This window comes from Canis aureus, chromosome 6 (assembly GCF_053574225.1).
Source record: "Canis aureus isolate CA01 chromosome 6, VMU_Caureus_v.1.0, whole genome shotgun sequence".
Lineage (NCBI taxonomy): Eukaryota > Metazoa > Chordata > Mammalia > Carnivora > Canidae > Canis > Canis aureus.
In genome coordinates this window covers 78,782,888-78,796,869 of record NC_135616.1, presented here as the reverse complement: position 1 = coordinate 78,796,869, position 13,982 = coordinate 78,782,888, and the positions used below count along the sequence as shown (strand labels likewise).

Here is a 13,982-nt window from a genome sequence, read left to right as displayed (position 1 = left end):
TTCTAAATAATACTAGACATTACTTTACCAAAGTAAAATACAGAGCAACAGCATTATAGTTTCCAAGGACTTAGTATAACATTATATTGCCAATTTACATGAAATGACATTTAAGCTAAATATTTAAATATAAAAGCATCACAAAATGGATTCAGAACATTTTGTATCCAAATTATCAGTTCTGTTCTTCCCTAAAATCCATTTATTTTAATGTTATATTTAATTTAGACCACGACTTCTTACATTCAAAGAGCAAGTGTACTGCTTGAGCAGAAAGAATTTTAAAAGCTCTCAAAATTGGGGAGCAGGTATAAGAATACAATACTATTCTTACAGGAAATTGGGCAATAAGAAACATCACTTTGAGGAACTAGAATATCACCAAGGTATGCTGGCTTGTTGGTATCTGAATGTTAAGATAATGTACATAAAGTATAACAACTTTGAAACTGGAAAAAAACAAAAAAAACAATCCAAGTGAGGTTTCATTCACCAATAACAGAGCAAATATAAGGATTTCTGCTCCCCCTTAGAAAAACAGAAGAAATCTTTGTTTTCTTTAAAACTGCTTGGTGTGACTGGATACAAATTCGTGAGACATGCTGTAAAACTTAATGGTTCAGAGAACAAGCTCTTGAGTCAGATTACCTGGGTTCAAATCCTGGTTCTGCCACTTAACTAGCTCTACGATCTTAGACAAATTACTTCAACTCTCATTTCTCAGTTTCCCCATTTGTAAAATAGGAAAAATAATAGTACCTACTTGATAGGGAGGACTACTAGAAGGATTAAGTAAGGAGACGCCCATAAAGTGCTATGCACATAGTGATAACTAAAGGTTGGCCTATTATTAGCTGTCAGCTCTCCTAAAGGCAAGAGAATAATGCTGAAGATTTAATGAAGATGCACAGTGAAGTATTTTATTAGGTAAATTTATGATTATATTGGTTACTGATATTTAAAGTTTTTTTTAAAGTAATCAAAACTAATTTTTCTTCTAACTCCATCTGAACTGGTTATCTCTATATTTTATGATTAAAATATAATTATGAAATAAAATATTTTTGTGAGAATAAAAAAAATAATTTATTGAAAGGAAACATTTACTATTTGGTGGTGAAGTTAAACTTCCTTTCAATGATATCCCTCAGAAATGAAAAATGAAATATCTATTCCTATTTCTCTCTGGCTACCCAAGAACAAGATTCATGGAACATTTTTTCCTCTTGAAGATATTCAGAGAGCTTGTTCTTTTTAATCAGTGTGCACTAGACATCTGTATTTAATGGTACGCTCCAAACTCAGAGTACCTATATTCAGAAAAAATTATGTACATGGCACTATATAAATTTTTTAATTGATTACTGATTTGAATATCCTATGAAAACTCCCTCAACTTTGCTGCTAGTAAAGTTTAAAATTTAACCACAAAAAACGAGCAAAGAAGACGTGAAGGGAAGGGTGAGAAAGAAAGAAGAAATCAACCAGTAGCATCTGCTAGCTTTAAGTTACCCTTCTCACATTTGGTAAGTCACAGTTCCAGATCTTTACACTCCTTTTCTGGCCAGCCAGAAACAAAATAGTCTCCCTCTTAGAAATCCTCTAAGTTGTCTGGGCTCATTCCCAAATTTCCCAGATCTCTTAGCAGTAGCCTGTTTTCAGCCTACAATCTGAACTGGACTGAGTTGAGCACCCTGGGTCATGGAATAAAGAACTGAATTGTGTGATTTGTCCTACTGCTCTCTGCCAAGTAGCACTTCTATACAAGGCACACGCACACACAGCCTTATGAGGCTTTAGCAATAAATGTCAATGGCTTAGGATAGATTATCAGGGATTTGTGAGGAGCAAGCTAAAATGCTTTCCTGAATATTATATCCTAAAAGATTTATCAGGTAAATCAACTTTTAATTTTGAAGTCATGTACAACTCGCATTTGGAGTTCATGAAAGTTGTAGTCTTTAATACTTAATCTTACTATATATGGCTTTATAAACTTGCTGTGTGGAAACATTCCCTGTTCTTTCTACAAATTGAGAAATCTGGCATTTAAGAGGGTCATTGTATTTTCTTTCTCTCAACACTATAGTGTATTTCTAAATGATATTTTTATTTCTGAGGGTTTGAAATTCCTCTTAAGTGGTCTAACCACCAAGATATAACCCTTAAAGAACAATCCTTCAGGTCAAATCAGAACTGAGTATAATTTAGGTCCAATACTGGTACGGCCACCGAGAATATATCACTTTTTTATCACACAAAAAGTGTACCCTACAACTCAGGCTGAAAGGAAATGAGTCTTTAAAAAAGATTTTAAGATACAAATAATTTGCATATGCAATTTATATTCATTTTTCCTAAAGTTATTAAAACTAATGAGAATCTCTATCCATACATTTTTAACATATACTGACAGTCTATAAAATATCAATAGGACTAACAAAAGAATGCTTATGCTTTAAACTATTTCTAAAGCTTTTCATCTAAACCTCAGCTAGATTTTTAAATCTTTTTTTATATTATGATCATATAAGCTTAAAATACAATCTCTATGCAGCAACTAACAGAATTATATGAAATGACTATACCAACAAGACATAAACAATACCATTCCATAATTACAATTCTGGAAAGCAAATTGAAATAGCTGGGCAAACTTACTGGAACCAGTTTCCAAAACCATTTGGAAGGAGACTTCAGAGGAAGCAGCGGGGGAAAAAAGGGAAAGCAAAAGGTAAAGGGAAAATTCATCAGAATGATTTTTAATTAACAAGTGACAGTAAAGCTTCTGAAAGTGGAGTTCCAAGTTTATAATTCTCATAATATTTTTTTAATGTTAGTATTTTAAAATATTAGGTTCCTAATGATAAAGATCTCCACCTTCTCCCCTCCTCTCCTCTCCCAATACAGAAATTCATTTTTCAGATACTCAGGATATTCTGTATACTTTGGCAGTGAATAATTTTATTTTCATGTTCTAGAATAACACATATTAAAAAATAAATCTATATCCCAAAAGGGAAGTAGAAAGATTCCAGGGCTGGATTTGCAATCATTATAATTCTCAGACACTAGTAAACCAAGTTTGATAAGGCAGTTATTTCTTTCCAAAGAGAAAAGAAGAGAGACTATGTCATTAAGGGTACAAATAAAGTAAATAGAACTGTAGATTTGAACAAGATAATCATTTCTTTCAACTATATGATGAATTTCTTTTAATTAATGGGGCGAGAAAGTAATTAGCAATTCTTACTAAGATTTTCACAGAATCTCTAAAGCAAGCAGCTATTTACATAAAGAGAATATAAATGCTATTAATTTTACTGTCTAAAGGTATCCCAAATAATATAATTTTACTTCTTTAAAATGATGAATAAACTCATAATTTCAGTTAATATGAACAATTTGTGATTATCTTTGTATTTCCTAGCATAATTTCTAATAGCCCTGAATAAACATTTATTGAATGTACCAAACTAAATGAGGTCTGAATTAAAATTCATATTCAACTTTTATGTAGAAAGTTTATTCTACAGAGGTGCTTGGCTGGTTCAGTTGGTAGAATGTGTAACTTCATTGGGGTTGTGAGTTCAAGCCCTGTATTAGGTGTAGAGATTACTTAAAAATAAAATCTTAAAAAAATTTTTTTCCTACCTAAAATTAACTGTAAAAAAAATAAGATTTGGAAAATAAGATATTTTAAGAACTTCAAGAGTCCGAAAAATATCATCTCAAGAATCAGAAAAATACCAACTTTCCATAAAAAGAGAGTATGTGCAGTAAGTTTTCCTTATTGCTTCAGGAAGAAAAACCTTCATAATTTTGTTGCATGTATGTTAATCTCTCATTTAACCAGGAGTTTGGGGCAGCTGCAGTTATGATAACCATAAAAAGTATAAGAGCAGGAACAAAGGAAGCCACTGAGAATGTGTCAGGATCCCAATATGTAAGAGGAATGTCAAAAACGGGTTTTCTTGTTATGAGAATTGAAAAATCCCATTATATAGAAACTGATAATAAGAAATATATTATGAACTATTAAAACAGGAGATATGCAAAGGAGTCTCTACTGGTTCAAATTATTCTATGTATCTTGTAAAATATTCAATAAGACATTTTACTAATTCAGACTCTTCTGGTCTTCCTCCCACCTCTCCACTGACCTAATTTACTGATAGCAATCCTATTCGAGGAAAAAGGAAAATGATTTAGATTGCCTAGCTGAAGGAAATATGATTTTAAAAAGTAAATATACTAAAAAGAACAAATAAATGCCTATGCTATTCATGTTTATAACCTCATGGGCTTATAACCTTATAAGCCCAAATATATAGTAGAAGCTCCTTGCTGCAGGGTAACTGTATTTCTGAAGTAAACAGCAACTGCTCCACCCCCTCCTTTTAATTTTCAGAGAACTAGGCAAACTGCAACCTCAAATCCTGTTCTAAGATGTAATTATGACACCAAAATGCTTTTAAAAGGCCACAGATAACTGGTGGAAAATTGTTTATGAAGTCCTTACTGATGACAGGGACCAACCTGGGCAGTTCAGATTTCCTGGAATAGTTCTAACTTCCAGCATTCCTTTCTACTGTCTTCATCACACATTTGGCTCACTCTAAATTTTCGTTAGTTATTTTAGGTCTTGCCATTAATATTCCCCACACAGTTCTATGTCTTCCTCTGGGTATATACAATCACTCTGAGATTTGGGATAATTCCTAAAGTTCTTCTACATGCTCCCAAAACACGTTGGGAGGATACTGGTTCGACCTGGCTTTTGCTGGAGACCTCATGGAATTGGAATTCATTAAGGAGTTAATCATAGTGTGACTAGTGTGACCTGTCACCTCATAACTCATTAGACTTAAGAATCTCTTTACCGCTGTGGGTCCAAAAGTTGTGTTGAACTGCTGATAGGAATGTAAAATGGTAGAAATCTCTTTGGAGAAGATTTTGGCACTAGTTACCAAAACTACATATGCATTTACCCTCCAATCTAGCAATCCAACTTCTATGGAGTTTACTGAAAATCCAAGAACAAAAAAGGACATTATTCTTCATAGCATCATTTGTAATTATAAGATCCTGGAAATTACTTAAATGCCCCTAGGAAAATGGTCAGAGAAACTGTGGTATATACACAACAGAGTACATGCTGCTGCAAAAAAGAATGAGGAAGATACCTAGGGACTATGTGGAGTAACTTCCAGGATATACTATTAGTGAAAAACACAAATTGCAAAAGATTAAATATATTTTGTTAAAGGAGAAAAAACATATACATATGTGCTTACTTGTGTAAAAACAAAAACAAGAAAGATAAACCAACTAATTATCAATAAGGGTTGGCGGAGAGTGAGAGCTAGAAGAAATAAGGGGAGGGAGTGATATGTCTCTGAGTTTAACTTTTGTGTAGTTTTGACTTTTGGAATCATGTTAATGAAAATGAAATTAAGTCCACAAGGATGGAGCAAAAAAGCCCACTAAAACTAAATGAAAACAGAAGCCAGGCAGCCCGGGTGGCTCAGCGGTTTAGCGCCGGCTTCGGTCCAGGTCGCGGTCCTGGAGACTCGGGATCGAGTCCCACATCGGGCTCCCTGCATGGAGCCAGCTTCTCCCTCTGCCTGTGTCTCTGCCCCCGCCCCCGCTCTCTCTCTCTCTCTGTATCTCTCATGAATAAATAAATGAAATTAAAAAAAAAAAAAAACCAGAAGCCAATAAACCCAAATGTATTTCAAAGGAATAACAGAACTACAATGAAGTGGTGGGAGGGACTCAAGTAACTTTAGAACACAGCATTCTGACCATATATTATCAATCTAAAGAAAAATGAATTATATTGTATCTATTGGAGATGACGGATGTTAACTAAACTTATTGTGGTAATCATTTCACAGTATGTGTAAGTCAAATAATAATGCTTGCTGTCCACCTTAAACTTCTATAGAGCTGTATGTCAATTATATCACAATAAAACTGGAAAACATAAAAGCATTAAAAGGAGTAAAACAAACTAAAAGAATTAAAAAGAAAAAGGAACTGCAAACAAATCTTAAACTCCTTAGGTTTCTTTTTCATATTGGTATACACATAGCAACTCTGACGCTATTTTATAATGAATTGTAGGATTGAGCAAATAAGAACAGTTAACCTTCAAACAGTACAGGCTTGAACTGTGCAGGTCATTTACACGTAGTTTTGTGGTTTTTTTTTTTTTAATAAATACAGTATAGTCTTGGAAATGTATTTTTCTCTTCCCTATGATTTTCTTAATACCATTTTCTTTTCTCTAGCTTTAAGAATACAGTACAAAATACATAAAACATACAAAATACATGTTAACTATTTACATTATTGGTAAGGCTTCTAGTCAACAGTAGGTTATCAGTTCTTAAGTTTCTGGGGAGTCAAAAGTTATAACTAGATTTCCAACTGGGTGGTTGACACCCCTAATCCTCACCTTATTCAAGGTTCAACTGTAAATATCAATGTCCTCTCAAATTACTTATTATAAAAGTAAAAATAATAACCAGAAGTTAAGAAACCAGAGAGTATCTTAACCAATTGATAAAAATTAACATCACCTACTAGGGCAATGGATATCATGTACCTCTGGACATAATACTGTGAGGAGGACACAATTCAGTCTTAAAAGCACAAGCTTAATTTAATTGTAAGGAAATATCAGAAAAAAACAAATTGAGGGATGCAAATGACCTGTGTTCTTTAAAAATGTCAAGGTGAGGAATAAAAAAGAAAAGCTAAGGGGCAGCCCAGGTGGCTCAGCAGTTTAGAGCCACCTTCAGCCCAGGGTGTGAAGGAGCCTGCTTCTCCCTCTGCCCATGTCTCTGCCTCTCTTTCTCTTTGTGTCTCTCATGAATAAAAAATTAATTAATTAATTAATTAAAAATATAAAAAACAAAAAAGCTAAGGAACTTCCAGGTTAAATAATACTAGAGATACATTGAAGGGGTAGGAGGATATGATGTTTGCAACTCACTTTCAAATGTTTCAAAAACCTTTGCATACATATGGGTTTGTGTGTGATGTATATGTGTGTGGGTATACATATACATACATGTATGTGTGCGTACACACATAGCAAGAAAGTAAATGAGGCAAAATGTTAAACTGATGAATCTAAGTAAAGAGTATATAGGGCTCTTTTTCTACCTTGAACTTTTCATAAGTGAAAAATATTTCAAAATAAGTGTTCTTAAAAAACTTTATTAAGTCTGTATCAATCCAAATCTTTGTAGAGTCTGTGTCCAAATGTACAAGATCCACAGAGCTGCTGAAGAAATCTGTTTTTACAGTACTCTTAAGCAAAGATGAAAATCACAGTGCTAGGACATCTAACTAATATTTAAGTCTCTCCAAGGCAAGTCATCTTTATAAAATATTGCTTGGAGAAAAAATTCAGAGATAGTATGATATTGTAAAAAAATGTTTAAAATGCCAAGTTCCTCATTTAACTACACTGAACGTGGTTGGTAACACAACTAGGGCATATAGATTAGGAAGTTACTTTACGAGTAGGTGAGTAAATGACTATGAAAGAGAAAAGGTATATTGACAATAGGTATAAAGAAAGAAATGAATTAGCACTGACCACAAACGTCCACAGAAGAATAAACCATAATTACAGAATAGAAACTTAGAGATAGAATTCCTTAAAAATCATCTAATTTGGGCAGGTCAAGTCTTCACAATTATTTGACTGAAATAATGGTATGAAAAAGAAACCAAGTAAATCTAAGAGTCAAAGCAAATGATGTATCTGAAAATGATGTATTTTTTTTTTTAATTTTTTATTTATTTATGATAGTCACACAGAGAGAGAGAGAGGCAGAGACACAGGCAGAGGGAGAAGCAGGCTCCATGCACCGGGAGCCTGACGTGGGATTCGATCCCGGGTCTCCAGGATCGCGCCCTGGGCCAAAGGCAGGCGCCAAACCGCTGCGCCACCCAGGGATCCCATGATGTAATATATTAGAACATTACATGTTTTATATATATATGTGTGTGTGTATGGAATAGACCACCAATTACAAAATGATGGGTTACAAATCAATGTTTCCCAAAGCATGCTCCAAACAACACTAATTCTACAGGATGTTAGTAGATGTCATTCACGAAAGCGGTAAAAGATTAAATATGTTTGAGGAACAGCTAGACAGGCTTCTTAACCGGGCCTTCAATGTACTAAAATGGGTCGTAATGTTTTTTATTTTCTTTTTGAGATTATTTATTTATTTATTTATTTGAGAGAGAACACAAGTGGGGTGGGAGGGCTGAGAGAGAGGGAGACTCCCGCTGAGCAGGGAGCCCAGTGTGAGGTTAATCCCAGACCCCAGGGCCCTGGGATCATGACCTGAGCCAAAGGCACTCAACAGACTGAGCCACCAGGTGCCCTGGTTGTAACATTTTTAAAGGGACACAGAGAGGGCAGCATTTCCCAAATGTATCTGACTTCAGAATCTTTCTGGGTACCTGGCTGGCTCAGGAGGTAGAGCATGCGACTCTTGCTCTCAGGGTCATAAGTTCACGTGAGATACAGTGTTCACTTAAAAATAAACAAAACTGGATTAAATAAAACTTAAAAAAAAGTTATTTAAAAAAGAATCAAATAGTATCTAAGGTACTATTTATTTATTTCATTTTTAAAGATTTTATTTATTTGTGAAAGACACAGAGAGAGGCAGAGACACAGGCAGAGGGAGAAGCAGGCTCCATGCAGGGAGCCCGATGCGAGACTCGATCTCAGGACCCCGGGGACATGCCCTGAGCCAAAGGCAGACGCTCAACCACTGAGCCACCCAGGTGCCCCTCAGGTACTGTTTAAAAAAATAGAACCGAGAACAAAAAGGTCATAGTTTTTAATTGCTAAGGAACTTTGGTAAAAATGGAAATTCACATGGCTGACGTAATCAAGCAAATATGTATAAGCATTCACCTACTGTCTCACCGGGTAAAGTGTAGTCTATTTTGAGACTATACCTTTAAAGGAAAAGCAATTAGAGCTCAGTTAATATCCTTTCTCCAAAGATAATTCCTTCATCCAATTCCCACCCCTCTGTAAAACATCTCATCAGCATTTCTATTTTAAAAGTGGCAAATGTTACAATGAAGAGACATGTACTTTTAATATTGGGAGAAACAAACTTTATTCACTCTATAGTGAGCACTGTAAATTTCAAAATACAAACCAATGAATTTCATAGCTATTTCAAAACTATCTACTTTTGATAGTAAGAGTGGTCTACTTACTAATGTCCAAATGTGGTAACTTCATGTCTCCACTCATGTTATTCCTTATGACATAGTGCCTTACTTTGTAAAAATCATAAAACCTACTAAGGCCCTGTTCAAGTCCCACATCTTCTAGAAACCACCTTAAATATTTCACTCCCAAGGTTATCATAAATCCATAAGTAATATATACATATATGAAAGTTTATAATAACCAAGTACTTACTATCTTCACTAGCCTTTTGCTCTGAATCCTTACTTTTACTAATATATTAAGAAAGGAAAATTTGAGAATCATTTTAGTCACAGAATTTAGAAGCCATTTAATTCAACTTTTAAAATTTATAAAGAAAATGAGGCCCATAGAGTTCAAGTGCCTTGGGAAAGGTCATGAAGCTAGTTAGTGGCAGAACTCTTCTGACTTTAAGTCCATACTCAGTTTATCATAGCATTTTTTTTTTAAACAAATTCCTTAAAAGAATGAATGCTGAACTCAACGTCACTGGCTATAAACTTTAGAGATCTTTCAAGTACGGTTGCCAGATTTAGCAAATAAAAATATGAGATGCTCATGCAACTTATACCAAAAATTTTTTGGTATTTCTCTGAAATTCACATTTAACTGGGCATCCTACTTTACAATAAAAAGGATATTAGAAAGAAAAAGAGCAACTTGAAAAAAAAAAAAAAAAACCTGGGAAAATAACATTAGTAAACTGTTTAAACATTTTCCCAGGACATGGTCCTACTCAAAATGCCTTCCTTTTAAGACACCAACTAATCCAATAATCAGAAATACATCATCAGCAGATCTAATAAATCTGAAGAAATACCTTTGGAATTCTAATTTTGGTCTAGCACTAATAATATTGCAGTGCAAGTATCCCTCATCATATGCATATATTTTACCAAGAAGATGGCTGTAACAAGAAGTTTCATAAAATAATTTCATTGGACATTTAAGTTGAGAATAGGTGGGAAAGGACAAAAGGTAAGAAATGTTATCATCCAACACCACAGGCCCTGATTTTTTTTTTAAAGATTTTATTTATTCATGATAGAGAGAGAGAGAGGGAGAGAGAGAGAGAGGGAGAGGGAGAAGCAGGCTCCATGCCCGGAGCCCGACATGGGACTCGATCCCGGGACTCCAGGATCACGCCCTGGGCCAAAGGCAGGCACTGAACCGCTGAGCCATCCAGGGATCCCCGGCCCTGATTATAGCTAGATAAATCATAGACAACAAGGTTAGCATCTAGTCACTTGGCAAGCTAGCCTGAGTAAGTAGAAGGCGTGGCAACTTCTTACCAATTGCATAGTAATAAAGAAAGAACAAGTCATTCTATCTCTTGTCCCTAAAAGGAGAAAAGGATCAAGAATTTTGCTTTTAGGGATCCCTGGGTGGCGCAGCGGTTTGGCGCCTGCCTTTGGCCCAGGGCGCGATCCTGGAGACCCAGGATCGAATCCCACATCGGGCTCCCTGCATGGAGCCTGCTTCTCCCTCTGCCTGTGTCTCTGCCTCTCTCTCTCTCTGTGTGACTATCATGAATAAATAAATAAAATCTTTAAAAAAAAAAAAAAAAGAATTTTGCTTTTATGGGAATAAAAAAATCAAGAATGAAGTGATTAAATTTCCAGCCAAACTAACCAGTTCAAATGCCAAAAATCTCATTGTTAGATAATAGAGATTTCTTTCCCTAGTTTATGCAGAGTGCCTCATAATGATGACACCTGTACTTTGCAGTAAGACTATGTAAAATTACATAGTCTATGTGAAATTTTCATAAAGATTCTAACAATTGGAAAAAAGAGAAAATTCATTTGGAAATAAAAATATGTATTGTGCTAAAATAAAATATGTATTAATCCAAATATTTAAAAATGAATCGGGATCCCTGGGTGGCGCAGCAGTTTAGCGCCTGCCTTTGGCCCAGGGCGCGATCCTGGAGACCCGGGATTGAATCCCACATCAGGCTCCCGGTGCATGAAGCCTGCTTCTTCCTCTGCCTATGTCTCTGCCTCTCTGTGTGTGTGTGTGTGTGTGTGTGTGTGAGACTATCATAAATTTTTAAAAAAAATTAAAAAAAAATGAATCACATTCATTTCTTCATTTACCCAAATGAACTCATGTGCAATTGCATGAGGCTAAGTGCTATTAAAACATCAAAGTGGTATAATACAAGTAGTGTCCAGATGCTACATTATAGCTTTACTTTTTTTTTTTTTTAAAGATTTATTTATTTATTCAGAGAGAGAGAGAGAGAGGCAGAACACAGGCAGAGGGAGAAGCAGGCTCCACGCAGGAAGCCCGACATGGGACTTGACCCCAGGGCTCCAGGATCACACCCCAAGCTGCAGGCGGCACTAAACCACTGCGCCACCAGGGCTGCCCTATTATAGCTTTTCTTAAAGGTGTTTCACCCTGTTTGGAATATAAATGGCATTTTTTACTTCATAAAACTGTGTTTACTGGGTCCTATGTCAGCAAATAAAATCCCTATTTAGTTCATAATGTGTATACAATACTGTAGAATTCAATCATTATATTTAATAAACAAGATTTCTATGGAAAAAGGCCATGAGTGTTTTAACTTAGGATGATGCCATCTTAGCTCATTCCTGATTAGAACCAGGAACAAAACTGGGGCAAAGGATTCAACTTCCACAGGATGAGAAAGAGAAAAGGAGGGAAACTAATAGGAAAGGAATGGGGGAAGAAGGAAGGGACAGGGAAAGAAGCTGGTGGAAGACAGGGAAATGGAATATGTGATCTGGAGTGATGGGAAAAAAAAGACTTCCATTCTGATGTACCTCTAGGGTAAAAGGACGTCAACAAAGTTGGGATGAAGAATCAAGGATGGATAGTATATTCAGCAGGTAGTCAGTAAGCCAAATGAGGGAAATCACTGTGATCCCAAAATAACATATTTAGGCAAAATATTAGGTGGTCTCCCACAAAAGTTTTCTATTGAAATTGGTAATACACCAAACAGCTTTGCCTTTCCTTTCTTTTTTTCTCTTTCTCTTCTAATAGAGGTATCAATAACCAGGAGCATTAGACCAAAATGAATAGAAAAACTGTATAATAATAAAGAAAATTTAAATTATCCAACTGGAAGATAAGATCTCTGAACACTAATGATTTCTTACACCTTAATTCAAATGCTACACAATATGTTTAAAGAGCTCTCATTATGGTACATATTAAAAGAGATGATATACTATAGTGTAAGAAATATATTTCTGGTCTTATTATATGACAAAAACACAAATTTTCAAAGAGGAAAACTCTAAAAGCCACAATAATTTTTAAAGAATGAATCCATATTAATGTTTCTTCTCCCTTTATAGAATAACCATATGCACGACTTACAATTCCTGGAATATATTTTAAAGGCTGGTCTTATTACAAGTCATTATAAGGCTGATACACTGATAATGTTCTCTTGTTGTTTCATACATTTTACCAAAGGCAAAACCATTATTTTTTGCCAAAAGTACTCCAGAAATTAAGTTCTGATCATCAACAATTTTTCCTAAACCCCTTCATTCAATTAACCTTCATTTTGTACTAATACTCACTTGGCATTTATGACATGCTTCCTAGGGCACAGTTACCACCACCAAAAAAAATAATTTAATGAACACATCTATTAATTAATATATATATTTCCCAAACTACACACACACACACACACACACACACATATATATATATATATATATATATATATATATATAAACATACACAGTCTATTCATATAGGCACCTTTTTTTCTTTGAAATATATACCTTTTGACCTCCTGGAGCTTCAACTGTGTGGTGTTCTTTCAATTTCTGTTCCTGTTCCATAATGTCTTTCAAATGTTCATTTACCTTAAAATATAAAAATACTAATTTGAATTTATATTCAAAGATGACAATAAAATAACATGCACCTTAAAATGCCTGTGGTCAGATCTCTGATGTCAAATAGCAGTACCACTCAAATGAGAAAATTTCATTTCCCCAACTAGAAACAGATATTTTACAAGTGTTTTATTTGATATCCTAAAATTAATTTATTAAATATTTATTGAACACCTACTATATGTAGGAGCTGGATAGAGTTCTAGAGAAAAAAAGTACTCAATTATATCCAACTTTAATGCTTAGGCAATAAATTTTTTTTAATCAAAATTTTATAATCTCTTTAGGACTAGGAAATGGAACTATTTTCTGTAAAATTAATGTTTTCATTACCAAAGAAAACATCAAGGTTTTTTTTTAATGGCATGAAGCACTTATTTTTAATTTAATTTTATTATTATTTCAATTCCAGTATAGTCAACATACAATGCTATATTAGTTTCAGGTGTACAATATAGTGATTTAACAATTCTGTGTATTGCTTAGTACTCATCAAGATGAGTATACTTTTCATGCCCTTCACCTATTTCATCCATCCCCCCAACCCTTCTCCCCTCTGATAACCATCTGTTTGTTCTCTATAGTTAAGAGGTTTTTTTGTGTCCTTTTATCCTTTCTTTGTTTATTCTGTTTCTTAAATTCCACATGAGTGAAATCATGTGGTATTTGTGTTTCTCTGACTTATTTCCTTTAGCATTATATTCTCTAGATCTATCCATGTTGTTGTAAAGGGCAAGTCTTCCTTCTTTTTTAATGGCTAAATAATATTTCAGTGTGTGTGTGCGTGTGTATATCCACACACTAACAGAAAACACTTTGAA

The 13,982-nt window shown here is 34.5% G+C and overlaps 1 protein-coding gene across 5 annotated transcripts in view; it reads right to left on the bottom strand.

Moving 5' to 3' along the window:
* The window catches only part of CAMSAP2 (calmodulin regulated spectrin associated protein family member 2), a 116,249-nt gene that overhangs the window by 26,521 nt on the left and 75,746 nt on the right, over positions 1–13,982 (bottom strand). For 3 of the 5 annotated variants that reach the window (XM_077902409.1, XM_077902410.1, XM_077902413.1), the window contains exons 4-5: positions 13,045–13,128; positions 2,662–2,694 (exon numbers count right to left, since the gene is read on the bottom strand). In XM_077902409.1, the coding sequence (XP_077758535.1) occupies positions 2,662–2,694; positions 13,045–13,128 (117 nt within the window). The remainder of the gene's footprint in view (positions 1–2,661; positions 2,695–13,044; positions 13,129–13,982) is intronic. The other 2 variants (XM_077902411.1, XM_077902412.1) reach the window with 1 other exon arrangement.